Here is a 20,002-nt window from a genome sequence, read left to right as displayed (position 1 = left end):
TGCATGTGTATTCTCACGGACTCTGATTTTTTTCATTCACAGGGCTAATAGCACCAGATGTTAAAATTTATCGAGAATGCGAATGAAAATTTAAACCTAAATTGCAAAAAAATAGTTTCTTATATTGATAAGAATTCTTACTTTATAACATTAAATTAAAAAGAATAAACAAAAAAAATATTAAGTTGTAAAGATATATCTACAAATTCACACCTACACCATCATCTAAGCCAACCCTTTATTCCATACAAGAGATTAAATTTTTGGAGCATGTTGTGTTGCTAAAAAAAAAGGATGTTAATCTGTAAGCAAAAACATTTACTATTTATCTGCTGATTGAAATCTGGACTCATGGAGGAATGAGATCCTTATCACTTATGCCAGCCAAGAAGTTTGCACTTTTATACCAGGATCATCTCATTTTTCAATCTGACTTTATAGATGTAGGCCTCTATCTTGCGTCATTACAGGATAGATCTTGGCATCCTGCACATCATAGCCAATGGCTCCAGGTTGAGTCAGGTCCCTGTAGGCAGTTCTACCATGCACAGTGAGTTGGCAAGAGTTGGAAAATTGTAAAGGGATAGAGTATGGCCATGTCTGTAGTCAGTAGAGAGCTCCAAACCAGTTCCTAAGCAAAACTCCATTGTTTTTGAGGTTAAATCAAAACTGAAATGAAGGTGGTTGATTCACACATTCCTTACAGTAGGCATGCTATAGCACTAAAACTTATTCCATTACCCAAAGTGACAAATGGTTAGCAGGATAGCTGGCAGCCTACCAAGCTGACAACTAATGCTTCAAACTTCAGGTTTGGTAGTGCCAGAAAACATAAATGATTACTTTCAGTAGGAGATAATCATAGACTTAAAATCAGGATGAGCTGGCCAGCATGTGATATGAATGAGCTCCATGGGCTAAACACCTTCTTTGTCTTAACTGTTTATACCATCATTGAATGATGAGACAGCTCTACCATCCTGTCAAAGCCTGTATCATTACTGCACATTCATACCATTTGACTATTACCTGTACTGTATCACTTCTTTGAAGTGGTGGGGAAATATGGCACATGTTTAATCATGCTGTGTCATATAAATACAGACCTGCCTTTAAATATTTTAAACAGCACACAAGAAAATTAAATCAGTTTCTTTAATAACAATTTTTTTTAAAACCTTGGTTATTAAGTTACCTGACTGAACATTTTCCCAAGCTCTTTCATGAGCAGACCTCTTTTTCTGTAAAAAAAAAAATATATATATAAAAACAGAAAATCAACTTTTTCTTTAATAAATGAATTTTACAGTAAATGATAATGATTTTGATTATGTTTATGTATGTTGAAATTATAACAATAAATCTTACTTTTTAATGAGACAAATATCTATTAATATTAAATAAATAATAAGTAATATTAGTTAGTGAATAATTACCCTTAAATTTGATATAAGTTTTTTATCCAATGTCTGCTGTAAAAATCTATCGCCAACAAGTGTCATATTTCCTAACAGCTGAGCAGCTTGTGTTCTAACATGCAATGAAAGATCGTTAACACTATTACAAACTTTACCGAAAGCATCATCAACTAATCGAATCTCTTCATCACTATATTGTATATTGATTATCCTGAAATTAAAATGAATAAATTACATTAAACAGTTTGTTCTTATTATATTTATACAGTAATTTGAGAAAAATACAGTCTTAGTTTATGAAATTAGACTTATGACCAACTCATAACTCGTTAATACACTAGAAATAAATGACTGACAAGTCATACAAAGACAAGAAATATCGCTGACAAGTCATACAAAGACAAGAAATATCAATTGAATTCTATTTAAATAACCTTGCCATAACCTTCCCTCGGCTCAAAATCACGTCCTTATTGAATCTGTTGTGTATGAACATTAATTTAATCAAAAGACTTTCACTGTATTTTATATTCCAAAATATAACGGGCGTTTCAAAAAGGATGCAACCCCTTTGTTTGACGACGTAAATTTATTACAAAAATATTAATGTTAATAAAATACTTAGACAACAATATTCAAAATACCTTTAATAACTTTACAATAGATGTTCAAAATGATTTCTGGTGAGGGATATTCCATTTTAATTTAATAATTGATCAGTGCATCACTGTTTTTGATTTTGATGATATTTGGTATATGATAACTACCTACCTACCTTGTAGTGATCAAATAATATTTTTTTATATTTAAAAAAAAATGTTTTCTCAAGTAATAAATTTTAATTTTCTAACTCGCAAACAGGTAAACACAGCCACTTTCATTACTTTTTCCATGAGCTGTAGCATTCTTATTTTACATCGTACAGAGGGTTAAAAAGAGCTTTTTAGAAAGTGTAAAGATGGAACTTCATCTTAGTGTACTCAAAATTCATTTTCTTACACAACCAAATCTTATAATATTTATTGAAGTTATGTTTACAAATTGTTGTTTTTTCAAATTCTGGGCCCAAAATAAATAATGAGGGCCTTAGGGTAACAGGCCTGTTTTTTACCTTTTAACTCTTAGGTATTAGTAGTACTTATAAAAAAGAAATTGGACTGTTACAGAGTGTCCTTCATTAAAAGAAATGTCTGCCAAATCGTAAGATTTTGAAAATGTCTCATTTTTGGGGCCCAAAAACCACATAGGATAGGTGGCCAAAATCTGAAATGTTTACAGCAGTAAGGACATTTTATGTACTTTAAAACCATATAAAATTTATTTTGTTACTCAAGGGGTTGACAAGTAATGAAGCCAACAAAACTGCTAAAACCAATATTCCTTCTAACCACAAAATCCAAAATACTGATGTTATGTATTTTTTTCGGATTATAAAAATTATAACTTGAATTGTAACCCACATTATTATTCAGGTTACAACTAAACTCAAAATCACAAAATTATAAATAGTTAATTACAGAATGATAAATAATAATTACAAAATAATAAACAATTCAAATACATTAATAAGTTGTTCAATTCACTTTTACCTTATTTTACTCCTGCTAATGGAAGTTATGAATAAATCTTGCACTTTTTGATAACAAATTTAACTAACATAACTTAGTGCTCCTGCCATTTTTTATTGAGTAGAACTGGTAAGTCCTCATTCATCTTTGATGAAATGTTGTGTCCTCTTCCAGTAGTTGATAGAAAATCTCTGAAGGCATGAGGATCTTTAAAATATTTTCCAGTTGAACCCATGTTTAATTATCCCTCAATGATTTCTTGAATGAAGTACTAGGACCATATGGATGGAAAAAGTAAATCGCTATTCCTCTTCATTTTCATGTAATTTGACTTCAATAACTTTGCCTAGCCACCACTTGCCATCGTACATGCAGCAAACATAATTTTTACATTTTGCCTTTGATAAACCTACAAAGCAATCAGAAATACTAATGTCCTTGTGTACCGATACTAATATAAATGTTTCTGATTCAGAGGTCCCCTGGACTTTCAGAATACATTTCTGACTTGTTGGAACATAACTGTGAAAGGTTCTTGTTTCCAAGACTGTTGTGATTACCTGATAATGAGAACATTATCCCTCATTACCTGATAATGAGGGGTATTCTCAGTCTCTTGAACATCTTTATTAGAGCAGAAAATAAATGTTATAATTTTAATATTGTCTTTGCAATAACTGTACATTTCAGAAAGAGTAACAACTTGATTATTGACTGTCCTTTGAAGACTTACTTTAGTCACAGTCCTTTTTGCAGTTCCACCAATACCATCACATAGTCCTTTTTCATAGTATGAGGCAAGAAAATGCCATTCAGCTGCAATTTCAAAATCTTCTTGATGGTAGCACAAATCTATGAAATCTTTTTTGTTTTTATACTGGGCTGAGAAGCCATCAGAAAAATAAAAAAATTGTTTATCTTGTAGTAACAGTGTTTTTACTTTATTTATAACTTTCTTTTGGAAGCAGAAGAACAATGTATTGTGCTTCAAGTACTCATAATCACAGAGCAGCTTTGGCTTTGTAATTTTCCTTCTTTTTTAAAATATATGAGAAATGGATGTACTGTGGCATAAGTTTTTGACCAGTGATATGACTGGACTTCATCCTGTATCACAAAAAGGAAAATTTTAAGAGAAGTCTCCCATTACAATACATTCACCCTTCAAGTTTTCCTTTTTAATGTTGCTTGTTTCTTTGCAACAAAATGATACCTTTTTAGATAATTTAAATTTTCAGTAAGTTTATCTAAGTACTATCGAAATGGAAAAATGTGAGCAATTAGTTCACAATGGTCAACAAAAACCCAGTGTTCAGAAGATAAGTTCAGAATTAAGATCATCCCAGCTCTCTTCCAGTAATCTGAGCACTTCATTAGTGCCTGGACATTTTTTACACTCTGACAGCTTGCATGTTTCATTTTATATATCACCTACCACGGTTGAAAGGAGAATTTTATAATCAAATTTCATTTTTAGAGCAGATAACATGATTTTTACATTTTGGTATGTGACACACTCACACACTGTGAGTGACTGAGTACCTGACCCACCAGCCAGAACACAACATTAGGTTTTAAATCAGCAAATTTTGAAAAACCAATTTTTAAATTATGTTTTTCTTTGAAGGCTATTAGGTACTACTAGTACCTAAGAGTTAAAAGATAAAAAACAGGTGTGTTACCCTAAGCCCTTCATTATTTATTTTGGGCCCAAAATTTGAAAAAAAAACAATTTGTAAACATAACTTCAGTAAACATAACAAGATTTGGTTACGTAACAGAATGAATTTTGATTACACTAAGATGAAGTTCCATCTTTCTCTTTCCAAAAAGCATTTTTTGACCTCTGTATGATGTAAAATAAAAATACTACAGCTCATGGAAAAAGTGACAAAAATGGCTGATTTTAACTGTTTACAAGTTAGAAAATAGTCAACTCAAAAAACATTTTTTAAATATAAAAAAATATTTTTTGGCCACTATAAGGTAGATTAGTTATCATATACCAAATATCATCAAAATCAACAACAGTGATGCAATAAAATTTTTGAAAATAGGATGAATTAAAATGGAATACCCCATGAACCCGATGCAGGTTTGAACATGTTTCATAACATTTGCAGCTACTTTTTTAATGTTTGCTCAGTAATGTTTAAAATCTCACTTTCAATGTCAGCCTTCAATTTTTCAAGTGTATGAGGATTGTTTTTAAGAACTACATTTTAAATGCACCCAAAGGAAAACATTTGCTGGTGTAAGATCTAGGGATCTAGGAGGACACAACCCTTTTGATATCAAACAATGGCCAAAAAATTCCTGTAACATATCCAGCATTTCATTAACATGAAACACATTGCGTTATCCTGTTGGAACCAACATTCTTGTTCGTATAAATCTAATATGCAGAGCTGTTGCATGAAGTTGTGACAAAAAAATGTTGGGTCACCATAAGTTTTGCAATCTATGGTTTCTAACATTTCTTTCAGAACTACATAAATTGCATCATAAAGCACCTGCTTAGGACTTTCCTTGAGGCCTATAACATGAAAAGCGAAGCGCGGCAACAAATGCAGCAGTGTACTGCAAGACTCTAAAAAAGCTATGAGAAGTAGTCCAAAACAAGTGACATCTGGGATTTTCTTCATCCATGATAATGCACATCCACATATGGCTCACTACGTTCAAGAAAGTTGGAAAAGTTTTGGATGGAAAATTCTGATCATCCTGTGTACAGCCAAGATCTGCCACTGAGCAATAACCATTTGTTCCCTCAAATGAAAAATTAACTGGCACATAAGCGTTTTGATAACTACGAGGGGATCCAGAAATGTGCCATGAGCAGCTGAAAAAACCAGGTGGTAAAATATTTTCATGAAGTAAAACAAAAACTTATCCACAAATATGACAAGTGTCTCAATTTATTTTGTGACTACATAGAAAAGTAATTTAAGAATGCATGTTTTAAATGGTATGTAATACATTTTTTCCAACAGCTGTTTTTTTTATACCAAAACATAACTTACTTTCAGAATAGTTCTCATATTTTAAATATACAGACAATTAACTAATTTCAACCAAAAGAAGTTGATTTACTTACGTTTCTGGATATGTTTGTCCAAGATGAAAAACTAATTTAAGAGCTGCTTGCCTTACAACTTCATAATCATCAGATAATGATTCACAGATCTTAGAATACACCGAGACATCTAGTTTAATACCACGTTCATGAAGTACTATCTATAAAGAAAAAAAAAGAAGAAAAAATGAAAATGCATTTCTGCTAATTAATTAGCTCATTGAAATGGAGCTTGTGGAATACAACAAACAACCCTGATAGTTAGATCATTCTTTCTTATAACCCACCTTATTCTCAATCCTTTCTTTCCATTATTAATTATATAAGTAATGATCTGACATTGCTAAGGTTCTTCTTGATGAAAATGTCTGGACCTGGAAGAGTAAAAACATCTTTGGTACCTGTTAAGAAGCTGCCAATAAACTGACTCACAACTCTTTTTCCTATACAGTATTTGTACAACATTAACTGATGTGCCTATATAGATAAAACCAAGCCTCCTAATCTCCCCATTCCTAAAAAAAAAATCAGATTCTGAAAGAATAATTTCACAGGATGCTGTAGCGAGAATAATTAAAATTTCCAATAAACACCTACATTACAACATCTGCTGAAGAATAAAACGATACTACAAATAACAGATTATGAATTTGAAGACATTTTATCAACACCATAATAATTTTGGCCATAGTTCAAATTTGGTAGCTGACAGGATTTATATTAAATTTTACATTAAAAATAGAATAAAATGTAGTGAGATGGTGAAGATGTTAAAGAAAGTTTTTGGTGAGAATGTTACATTGATGAATGTTATTTTGGTGAAGTGTTTATGATGAAAATTAAAATTCTTTGATCATAATTTTTTAATCATATTACTTACATATATACGTTTAATATACAATTATTTACAAATGTAATTTCTAGTAATAATAATAAAAAACTTACCAAAGTTTTAAAAGCAGCACTTCGTACCCTGGCATCCTGACTATGTATATAATCATTAACAAGTTTTAATGTGATTTGAACATTTGAATCACCACCACTTCCACCGACAGGTAGAAATTCCCCTATCAGTTCCAAACATTTTCTTTTAACTGAGTGACTGGTATCTGATAGATGCTATAAAAATTACAAGAGAAAACAAATGAAATAATAAAACAAACACGTGTGCACACACAGTGCGCACGCGTATATTCAAACCTATTTTAAAATTATTTAAATTTTCTATAATGCATAATTATTATAATATCACAACCTTCATAAACAAAAAAAGTACCATATATCTCTGAATGCAACACGACCATCCCATTTTTCAACAAGGGATTACAGAAAATAAGGTGTACAGCAGATACCAGGTATATTTTCAAAACACAAACGGTTTACCTTATGGCAGGTACCTCAAGAAGACAGTAAAAGTAACGGTACACAAAAACTAAAATAAGATACAGACCTCCCTTAGTCAGATATAAATCCTACCTAGTACTCCTCACTGGAATAGTCCACAGAATCAGCAGTTTCCATGTCACAGTGATCTTGCTTTTTGTCTTATAATAGATCGTCTTCACTCCCATCTAATGCATTTTTACAAAGCAATTCTTACAGCTCTTTGGAAACGATGCACTGGATATGCATGTACAAGCAAGTGTAGATCGATTCTGCAATTAGTCTATTTAATATTTAGTTTATTTAACTGCATTCTGCAATTAGGCTTCTTCAACTTCCCAGTTAAGGGTCAGGGCTCTTCAAACTACCTTGAAACAACCAACTGCGGTACAGCTGCTTCAGATTGTCTTTAATTTGCTTACTCACTACCACATCTAGCATTTGCAGTTGCAGAGTCATGCTTCCTGGAATGATGACAAGATCTGTGCTCAAATTTCAGGATTTCTTCCTTCACTGTTGGTATAAGATGCCGCTTGAAAGCACCAAGGATCAATATCCCACTTTTTTTTTTGCTTGATGATCTCACCACATACGCCTGCAGCTTGTGCATGGGGATGGAAATTTCTTCAGAAGAGTTCCTGGTGTCCTCCTCCAGACTGTGCGGAGAAAATTTATAACCAGCTAATTGGTCATCCGCCCTTTTCCATTGCAATGAAATAAGACATCAGGCAGCAGCTTTTCCGTTGGCATAGTTTTACAATTGAAGATGACATAGTATCGCATCTTTGGTCCATCGACAAGCACACACAAGGTTACATTGATTCACAATTTCTCGTTACCTGTAGAGCGAACTAGTACAACTTTGGCACCTTTCTCTTCAACCGTTATACTTAATGGCATGTCAAAATAAACAGGACTCGTTAGCATTTCCAAATAGCCCCAAGAGCAAAATCATGTTCCATTCTTATAGTCTTATAATGTGTATTCCCCTGTTTACTTACAGTACAGATGCCATACAGTACAACAGTTCCAGAGAAAAATGCTAAAACTATATTGGTTCTAGCTATAGGTTACAAGAAATCATGAATCAACATTATGTAAATTATGGAAGATAAAAGGTAAAAAAGGAGTAAATACAAGTGATACAGAAATTAATGACAACATAAGGACTGTAGAACTAAAATAATAAAGTTCTGAACCTTAAAAGCAAGTATTATTAAAAAAAAAAAAAAGATCACTTTAGTGATAATTTTATTGAATATTACAAACATTACTATTAACTAACCTGTTTAGCAATTGTGACTAACTTCTGATGAGTTGATAAACTATCAGGAACCAATTTACCAAGTCTAAATAACGTATTAAATGCTTGAGCAAGAACTTTATGAGATATTTCTTTTTTAATTAAGACAAGTATATCATCAACTATACTCTGAAAAAAAAAACACCATTCAAAGATAAATTGTAAATTAATTTAAAATTATAAAGCAAAGTATGGCTACCTTTTTTTTTTAGCCTCCAGGACCACTGTTAGGTACTGCTTCAAAATTTGAGATAAAATTATAATTTTGTTAAAAATAAATTATTAAGTAAAAGATAAATGGAACAAAGAACGATTAAATTTTGCTTAAAATAGGGAAAACAGCTACAGAAACATCTGAAATGTTCTAAATAGTCTATAATGAATAGCTATGTTTGAGAAGCATAGATGTTTCAGAGAAGGAGATTAAGTAGATAATGATAAACAAGACAGGCTCTCCTTCAACTTCCTGAATGCAAAAACTAGCATTCAAAACCTATTGACCAAAACATAGGATGTAAGCATTTAGTCAAAGATTTGACAAAGAATAAGTCTGCATGTGTTTTTGATCCTTAAGCATTAACACCAGAACAAAAGGATCAACTTGCTGCATTATCTACTGAATTAAATAAAATTGTCAATAATGCCTGAAATCTTTTAAATAATAATTATAAAAGGTGCTTCATGTATGATCCAACTACAAAATGTTAAAATATAACATGCTCAATTCCAGATTCCACAGAAAATAAAGCTCACATTTTGATTCAGTGTGAATTTGTTCTAAAAAAAATCAGGCTGTTAAACAATGACAATGAAACAATTACTTGAATTTATTATGTTATGAAACAGTTTGTGAAAAATGAATCCTGGTTTCTTCTACATGATAACAGACCAGCACATTCTTTGTTATTTTGTTTTTGGACAAATAAAAAATTCCTGTATTACCACATAAACCCTATTAGCCAAATTTAACACTATCTGAATTTTTTCCAGAAAAAACTGCCATTAAAGTGATGAAATTTAAGGAGCTTTCACTGAATCAGAAAAGTGAAAAAGAAAGCGGTTTCTCAATCATTTAATTTGTTACAAAAATCACGTAAACAATTACAAAAGTAGACAGGAAATATACTGACCAAAGGTAATTTCTTAATTTACTCCAGAAACAACAGGCTGACATCCAGTTGCAGTTTCTTGATGTTTGATGAATTCTGAAGCATATGAGAAATGTCAAACCTGACTGTAATTAAAACCCAACATTTTCTGGATGAATGGCAAAGACCACTTCTCTACAGAGGTAACAGTAAACATTTTTATATATCTCACTGTAGATTTTAATGAAATTGGTCTGGGGAATTGCTACACTATGTATGTAATAAACTATATAAAAACGGGTTTAAAAACTTAAGGACCGATACAGACAAGATATCAAAATAAACAAAATAGGTTTTGTGGACAATCTCCTACCTTGCTTCATTCTCTCTCTCTGTCTGCTATTTTGTGTTTATTCAATAACAATTCATATATTAAGGATGAATAGAGGTTATTTTAATGAAATGTTTTTGTACATGTAACAGATATCTACAGAATAAATGAAAATTTTACCTTTGAAAACTTGAAACAATTTCAAATCTGGCAATTATTTTAACACTTGGAGCTTATATATTTTTGTTGAAAATATATTTCATTGTAACGATTAAATAATATTATTTGGTTTTTTAAGAACTTTAACTACTATTTCATGTACATTTTTTTTTTATTAGCTGACCCCCTTGCAATCATATCACAACTAACAATATTACAATAAATTCCATACATAATAATAAATAAATTTTGAACTATAAGAAGTCTACTTAGACCTGATATTGCAAAAACAGTTTATTTTATTTGAAATTTCACAATCCCATTTGAAATGTTAATCAATGATAACACCTAAATAGTTTGTGTAACATTTTCTTTTAACAAATTCAATGCCAATTACAGCATGAAAATCAATAGGTTTACAGTTATAATGATTACCAGAAATTAAACAGTCTTACCTAACCTACATTACAGCTAACTTATTGGAATCTAACCTTTCTTTTAATTCAGTAAGTTGCTTTTTCAATTTATTACAAACTTCTAACCAAGTATTTCCATAACTGGCATCAGTATAAGATAATATTTTACAATCAGGACTTTATAGTTCAAACACATCATTACTATTAATAATAAAGGCCCAATAACAGTCCCCTGAGGAACACCAGTTTTCAAATCTTGTAGACTGTTTTTTATTTCATTAATGTTAACATACTGTGCTTTATTCAGCAGATAATCTTGAAGTAACTGAAGAGGTATACTTCTGATACCAATTCGAGCTTTTTATTAAAAATTTTATGGTCTACAGCATCAAAAGCTGAAGCCTAACCCAAAAACACAGCTACTATGGGTTTACTTTTGTCTAGATTTTGGTGAACGATTTCAGATAAGTTAGCAATTGCATTTTTAATTCCAATACCCTTTCTAAAACCAGACTGCATGTTAGATAGAAAATATTCTATCTAATATTATATTTATTCAAGAAATTCATAACTCTATCATGTAATAATAGTTTTCTATATATCTTTGCAAAATTAGAGACTAGAGAGATTGGTTTATAATCTCCATGGATTGGTTTGATTGATTACAAACTTTAAAAATTGGTATAACTTCAGCAATTTTCAATTGATCTGGACAAATACCAATAAAGTAGCTTAAATATAGTTGACTTATTTAAATTCTACTTCTACTCATATGCTTCCATTCAAATGGTTAACATTAATGTTTTTTATAATTATACTACCAATATTACAAAAATTTGTAGAAATAATAGCCTATATTTTTATCAGTTTCAATCAGCTCATTACTAGCTAATACGATATTTCTACTAATCAATTTATATATTTTTTTATTTTTTTCAAATTTCTGATTTACATAATTTCAATTTTTTTTTATTCTGTAGTCTAGCAAGTTTATTTCATTCAACTTTACTTTCTGCTTCATTCAATAGCTTGTTCAATAGTTTAGTATGGATTCGGTATTTTGTTTTCAGAGAAATAACGTTTTTATTGTTTTTACACTTTGTAATAAAACTAATCTTTTTTATTTATCACATTTAGAAAAGATTCTGTTAACCATAGTTTTTAAACCTTTACTATGTAATTTTTTTCTGTTTTTTTCTAATTTTAGCAATTAATTCCTGTACAAATCCAATTAATAATCGTATAGCAAATATTCTTGAAATATTTTAGTTATCATTAACTTCATTATATTTTTAATATTATTCAAGCTACTAAAGAAAAAAATAATAGTTTGTTGAGTTCAAAAATTTATATTTTAGACCAGTAAACACAAAATATATTAAAAAAATTTTTATGGAAATAAAAATATAACTTACAGCAATATCCCCTTTTGATTTACATCCAATATCACCAAGCAACCACAAAACTTTAACCCTCACTGTAGACTCTTTCTGATTATTAAAATGTTCGCACAATCTACGTATTGTAGGAGCTACATCTTCTTCCTAAAATAAAAAGTAAAAATGAAAAATAAATAATGGTAGTTGTCTGCAATTATGTACCAATCTATAAACTTTTCAAATTACAATATCTATTACAAATCTGTACAAAATCAATTTTATTTATCATTTCAAAGATCAGAAAGATAATATAATTCAGATGCTTTCTGCCAATGCTAAGAATGAAAGCTGCCATTAGTCAGATAATGACCAAATCAGGAGTCCCTGAACATTGAGGGTCTTGTCCCAGGTGTTGTGCTTTCACAAGTTTTTTTTGGAGCACCAGTCTAGTCTGTCATGCTGGAAAGGGGAAGGGCCCATGCAATTTTTAGCCAGGTGCACAGGGCTGTCTCCTTTCAGGTATATGTTCCTATGTTGCTCGTATTGAAGCGCAACCAAATCATTCTACCTTTTATGTTTCCCAACCCATAAAACTTAAATCGATATCAGGAACATTTCAGATCCACTACCCTGCTAAGCATCAAAGCTCAGCACCTTTTCTTAGTTCTAAATATACAATTACCTCCAGTACCTGCTGTTCCTAAACGTAATTACCCCCATTGGTGGCATTCCCTTGTGAATTATTGCCTTATTCTGGTTGAAATGAAGAAAAAAACACAAATCTGGTTATCTTAAGAGAAACCTTTTTAATATTCTAAATAGTGTAAATCCAGATGCTGTAGTTTTTTACAGATGGCACTATACAATAATTCTGTTGGTTGTCCTTTTGTGGTTGCCAAGAGAACATACGTTTGGCCTTCTAAGCATCATGTTTTTGTTGTGGAACCATATGCTATTAATGAGGCCTTAAATATACTTAGGCCAAAATTCTGACACGTACGTGTCTGTTCAGATCCCATGAGTTCTTGCAGGCGATTAGGGACATGTACTCCAGACACCCTATTGCTTCTGATATACAGTCTGCTATCTCTGATATATCTCAGTGTAACATAACCGTGAGCTTCTGCTGGATCCTAGTTATATTGGAATTTCAAGCACTGAGTGTGCCGATTGTGTGGCAAATAAAACCTGTTTGTAGCCTCCTGTCACTAATTGCGTTGTTTCAAACGATCTTGTCTGTTTTCTGAAAAAGGTGGTTCATGATGAGTGATAAAGTAAATGGAATGTTACCCTCAATAATAAACTTCATCCAGTTAAGAACACTGTATCACCGTGGAGCTCTTCATGCAGGAATAACTGACGTTTGCGAATAGGGCACACTAGGCTTACTCATGAATATATCATGACTTAAGACTGATGCACCCATTTGTGTTTGCAGCAACTGCCAACTAATGGTGCACTACATCCTTGTGGACTGTGTCTGTTATGCGGCATTGCGTCAAGAGATTTAAAATTGGAGCTAACATCAAAAATATTTTAGGAAACGATAAGGCTATGTTATCCAAAGTCTTACTATTTCTTAAGGCTGTGCATCTGTATTCAAATATTTGATTATTATTATTACAGTGTCTTTCATTCAGTTTTGATGTTTTAAGTTATATTTTCAATACTGTTCTGTTACTGTGGTTTTATTTTGCTTTTATAATATGGAATAGGTATTTTTCATCAGTCTAATTTTTAATTGCTTACGACAGTAATACTGTGTCAGAGTGCTGATAATGACACTTTGTTATATGTTCAGGAAAAAACTTTCAGGTATGCTGAAGGTACAGAACTATCTTGGGCAATGTTACCAGTGTGTGGCCAGCAATGGGAATGTGGAGAATACAAGATACAAAGGATGCTGTGATAGTATTGTAAGGCACGCCCAGCATCCCATGTAATAGAGGGGTAGGCGTTTTAGTGGATAGGCCTGCAAGGGTGAGTCCTACATTAACATGAGGTTTGAGACCAATGAAATATGAACAACTGTTTTCTCTTATCAGTACATGTATTATCTGCAAGCCCATTTTAATGAATCTCCACCTATCTCCATTGTAATTACAGTTCTGTTTAAAGTCAGAAATCATATATTTATAATGCAGCTTTTGCTTTATTATGGCGATTTTAAACTTACATTAATGAATTTTACAGACCATTTAACTCAAAAACTGAAACTAAACCAGTTTCTATTTCACATCTACTTATATCGTAACTTGGAACTGCATAAAATACGGCAACCAAATAGTACTAGGAGATGGCATGTCTGTTGGAAAAAATGCAACAGTAATAAATAACAGATTAATGAAGGCTCAAAACAATGTGAATTTACAATTTAAAAATACATTCTTTTTAAAAAACCGCAACTTACCAAGCAAATAAAATTATTGATTTGTAACATTTTGGATCTGCAACAGGATTTTTATGCAGCAAGTTAAAAATATTGAAGCAGACAATTGTAGAGATGAAACTTCCTAAACAAAGTTTGATTCCATAGTCATGCAAAATAAGTGTAAAACTGGGAAGACTCAATTACTATGTTATAAATATTGAAATAGCAAATGATGCTGACAGGTTGCAATAGTATACCCTTCGGGATTTGATAAATTATATCTTATTTGGTTTATTGGAAAAGAGCAGTACTGGTGAAATTTAACCACAAATATGATCTTCAAGGCCTACAAACCAGTACTTATAAAATAAACTGGACAACCATTATAAATGATTCCTTACATTATGACAGTAAACCAGAAAGTTTAATGTAAATAGAGATTGCAGTTTTTATAATGTAATTAATTATAAACCAACAACTCAACATTACATTACATAAATCGATAAGAGAACAACTTACAGTAAAAAACATAGGTAAATGAAGAGATTCTGAGATGCGCATAAGTAATTGTAATGCTTCATTGCTAGATTTACATTTATCAATCAAACCAATGTATGCAGCTGCTCCACTTTCAAAAACTGGTCTTCTTATCAAACGAAGCTTTTTGAACTGTTTTATTGGTGGTTGTTCCTGAAATGATAAATAAATACAATCAATCAAAATAGTTTGTACAATTATTCAATCTAACAAACACTAATAATTCTATGTTATAAAAGTATTATTCTTTCTGTTTTATTATTTTGTTTTAAAGACAGTTATATTGTTTAATTCAATTTTTTTGTTTTACTAGGCTTACAAGATATGCTGCCCATTTGAAAAAAAAACATTCTTCCAAGAAATACAAAAGATGACAAACCTATACACTGATGGAAATAAAGAAAAATAAATACAGAATCATGTAAACAGACAATTACCAAACATGAACTAGGGTTTTTTGGCTGCAGAAATATGGATTATTCTAGCTTTCTATATATATATATATATAATTGATTTATTAATAATTATAAACCTCTGACTGTAAAAAAACTTTTAACAATAAATAGTAATTCAATAATAAAAATATGAAAACCTCAGAAGTTATTAGTGAAAGTTTTATGTACTTTTCATTTAATTAAACATTTTTTACAATCAGAGGTTAATAATTATTACATCAATATATTTAAATTAAAAAAAAAGGTTAAAAAAAATATAGGTATATGCAGTTGGATTTGAACCGAAATGTGCATAGTTACGGATCCGACACATTCTCACTTACACCACATATCTACTTGGGCGAAGTGAAAGAAAATTAATATATATAAACTAATATAAAATGCCAAAGAAATTTTTAGCAGCAAAAAATGTGTATATGTAATTTAAGAGGCGTACAAGGAAGTCATGTTGTGTCCACATCACATTTTTTATATTTATTACAGTAAAATTTCTAACCAATTTTCTTGAAGTTTCATGTGAAAACACATTGAACATCATAATGTCATCAAGTTGATATTATTATATTGTAACAAACCAATATTATGCAATGATAATAAATAAACAATTTCTTGAATAAGTTAATGTGTATATTTTTTTTTATATAAAAGAATTACTGTTTCTAGCATAACTTTTAGTGCTCTTCAGAGCACTAGAGAAGAGTTTCTCTATAAGATAAAATAACAATGACTGATGAAATCAATAAGGCCTAAACATAGATAAAAAAATACAAATTGATTAAATAAAAAACCTTTCTATTTTGTGAAATTAATTTAAAAATTCCATTTTACATATCCATTTTCTTAGATTAGACTACATTAGATTTTAAAAGTAATATGAGATCCAACTAAAATAAGAGAAACTCAGATGCTAGTTTAGATTGGAAAGAGAATCTTGAAGCTTTTCCAAAAGAAAAACGGCCAGGTCATTCAATAACCACTGAAAATTTCATTTTGTAATCAGATATTGCAGAAAATGGCAAACTAAACTAATAAAATTAAACCTATTATTGCTTCCAAAATCTAATCTAATAAGATTTTATAAAATTGTTAAGGAAACTATTTCAAGTGAACAGAAAAAATTTAATTTGTTCTATAACTTCACAGCCTAATGTAAAGTAAAACTCAGTAGTTGTACTATAAAAAAATTAACAAATACAACTTATTAATTTGTACTGAGTAATAGTATTAACAACAAATCTTCATTAAATGCCTTTCTGCATTTAATTTTTTGTGATTATTTCATGACCAATCAAGAACTAATAGTTTTTAATAAAATTATAAACTATTACCTGTACTGTCTGACTGAATTCAGCCAAAGCTCTCTTTTTCAAAACTGCAGCCATAATAAATCAATGAGACGGTAGAAATCAACTAGTAAAATGATGACAAATTCGGGTTATTCCTTAAAAGAAAAAGAATTAAACTGTAGTAACACATTTAGTTCTAAGTTATTAAATCAAAACAAATCCTTAGCGAATATTCCTAACAGCCTTCGATATATAACCTATTATTTATAACAAATCAGCGTCATCTGATACCAACGTTACCAAATGTTATCAGACATTGATAAATTATTAGAAAACAAAGATATATACTGGAATGAATTACTACGTGAAAACAACATATAATATCTTTACTGTTTATAAGTAATAATAAAATTAGTACTAGATTTTATATTACTGAATCATACGAGTATTGGAACGAAACATTCAGTTAACGTTAGAAATATTTTGTTACCAGTGATTGATTAATATTTCAATTAATTTGAAACTTAATCAATTATTAAGTAAAATCAAATGATTATTAATGAGATGCCAAAATTTATAAAATACTTTTGGAAGCGTAGCAACTACTGAGCAAATAGAAGCTATATTGTAAACGAATGGATGGATGACATATTTAAGCCATATATTAAAATTCATGACATAATGTTAATTTATATATTCTTATATAGTACATAAGAGATTAACAAATAAGATAGATTTCCAATAATTTACAATAATCACAATACTTAAAATAGTTTACTAATCTGTGTTAAAGGAATATTAATCGATAATTTAACACTAATGTAAACGAAGTTGGTAGTACGGTAACTTAAAAATTCAATTTATAAACTGTAAATAAACTAATATTAATATACCAAAATCTTTCAAAATTATTTATTCATCACCGCTGTTATAATATTTCAAATTTTATTTAAAATATATCGGAAAACCAATCATTTGTATTACTGTATCTAAAATTAAACTGAAAAACATATCTAAAATATATAATGATTGGAAAGAACCACTGTAGGAGTGTGGAAATCTTATAATCTTGTCTTCTTAAAGTTGTACCATGTTGATGTGACACCAATAGAGCAGAGGGAACATGTTCATTGTGCTAGGAGTTCCCTTTGCAGTTAACTTCAGAAAAAATAACATACCATTCTTTGACAGAGTGGAAGATATTGTTTCATACATTAAGTCTTTTAAGTTATAGTAATGAAAATGATTTCAGCTATAGCCCTACAAGTAATACCTTCACCACTGTTAACCACAGAGATTGGCATATAATTTAAAAAGAACATCATTTCATTTTCACTTTTTTAATCTTTTAATATGGTGTAAAATATCTCTATGTTTTACTTGTTTAACTCTTTCTTCTTTCCTGTTTACATTAATTAGCTTACTGGTTGCTATTTTCATTATTTTAGTTTTAATAACATTCATTTTCATTATATATTCTGTTACAGCACCTTCTAAGTACATGATTGCCCAAAAAGGAATGTAATATTTTTAGGGTGTTTATATATACAATTTTTTCCACTGTAACTGCTCATTGAATCGATTTAGATGTATGCCCCTTATTGGAATCATTATGTTACCAGGAATGTTGTAGGCTTTATATGTTTAAATAAATTAAAAAAATTAGAAAAAATAATATACTGTATACAATTACTATATACAAAATTGTCACCTGCACACTCTTTACTTATTCTTTTTAGTAATTATCCTATATTAAAGAACAATGTTTTTTTGGCAGTCATGTTTTTTAATTTTTGATATTTATCTTGTTATTTTAAAATCATCTTGAATATCTTGTGCTTACCCTACTAAAAATTCCACATCAACCTTGTATAATTTATTCTTTCCTCTTCACTAAGCTATTGAACTTATGAACCAAACCATATGAAATATTCATTTGTTTCAACTTATTTAAGATTTTCATTTTCTCTTAAATTTTATAAATTACAAATAACAAATTTGTTTTTTGCCACAAAAAACAGAATCTATATTATGGAAAATGTTAAACCTTTTTTGTCAGTAAGTTATTCCTTCTTGTACAAAAATTTAGGAGGTCATGGTGAAATACTTTAACAGTGGATATACTTTTTTTAATTGTAAATATATCTTATCACCATATTACAGTAAGTAGTTTAAACACAGCGCCCTTTTATTTAAAGAATAGTATTGAATCATCAGTCATACATGATCTAACCTAAGGGTTTTCCTACACTCTAAACTTCTATAACTTATTATCAAAATCATGTAAATACAAGACTTTATGAATTATACATTCATGTATAAAATAAGTGTATACTTATATATAACAATATATTCATATGTAAATAAAAAATACATTTCGATATATATTAAATAGTATCAATTTAATATACATATGTATATTTTGATACAGTTTCCGTTTATTTATTGAATTCTCTTTTCTTTTATTTACTTAAACTTTTAACTATGCTTTGATTATGGTTTTCTCACAGTTTTCTTTCATTCCTTCAAGCAAATGCTAGAACAGCTCCTTTTTGTAATCAGTAGGGCACAGTTATTTATTCCTGGTGTAATTTATATAATGTATAATTACAAATTAAAACAAATTTAATAAATACGTAGTTTTAATGAATATCATAGTATTTTCTGTTGCTTTTGAAACTATCTTCAGAAACTGGTATGGCTATTTTCATCCTAGTATCAGATGATGTAAATGGTGGGGCTGGTTTTTTTTTTTACTGAGTATACCCATTCTAATAATAAATAAGAAATGATACCCAGAGAACATTGAGTTGATTCAGTTTCTTTTTTATTAAATACCTAATAATGTAAAAGGTCTCATTAAATATTTGTTTAAGACTAGCTTAGAAGATGTTCCTTTAAAAGAAATAAAATTATTCATTTATATATCAACAACAAGCAGAATAAATGAAAAATAGCTATTATGCAAAAATAAAATTACTATTGGATAATAGGTTAATAAATTTAATAGATTATAAAAATTGCCATGTTTGAACAGTATTCAAATCTGAACTCTTTGGATCACAGGCAGAGATGTTATACCACTCCATCACAGAGGTTTTTTAATAACAAATCAAACCAATACAAACCCATTTCATAAAATTTTTAGGTTCTAATGTTAACAACATCTGCTGCTGTTCTAATTCACGGCATCAGCTAATATTATTGCAGATTTTTTTTGTGTAGACTGATA

The 20,002-nt window shown here is 29.8% G+C and overlaps 1 protein-coding gene across 1 annotated transcript in view; it reads right to left on the bottom strand.

The window, feature by feature from the left end:
* IntS4 (integrator complex subunit 4) overlaps positions 1–17,066 on the bottom strand; it is a 41,582-nt gene extending 24,516 nt beyond the window's left edge. The window contains exons 1-8 of the mRNA XM_075379775.1: positions 16,813–17,066; positions 15,012–15,182; positions 12,158–12,286; positions 8,731–8,877; positions 7,008–7,181; positions 6,084–6,223; positions 1,437–1,629; positions 1,196–1,241 (exon numbers count right to left, since the gene is read on the bottom strand). Of these exons, the coding sequence (XP_075235890.1) occupies positions 1,196–1,241; positions 1,437–1,629; positions 6,084–6,223; positions 7,008–7,181; positions 8,731–8,877; positions 12,158–12,286; positions 15,012–15,182; positions 16,813–16,866 (1,054 nt within the window). The 5' untranslated portion in view covers positions 16,867–17,066. The remainder of the gene's footprint in view (positions 1–1,195; positions 1,242–1,436; positions 1,630–6,083; positions 6,224–7,007; positions 7,182–8,730; positions 8,878–12,157; positions 12,287–15,011; positions 15,183–16,812) is intronic.
* Positions 17,067–20,002: the final 2,936 nt, after the last annotated feature.

The sequence above is a fragment of the Lycorma delicatula genome, chromosome 12 (genome assembly GCF_047948215.1).
Source record: "Lycorma delicatula isolate Av1 chromosome 12, ASM4794821v1, whole genome shotgun sequence".
In the NCBI taxonomy this organism is placed as follows: domain Eukaryota; kingdom Metazoa; phylum Arthropoda; class Insecta; order Hemiptera; family Fulgoridae; genus Lycorma; species Lycorma delicatula.
The sequence above is the reverse complement of the archived record's forward strand: the minus strand, read 5'-3'. Positions and strand labels throughout refer to the sequence as shown.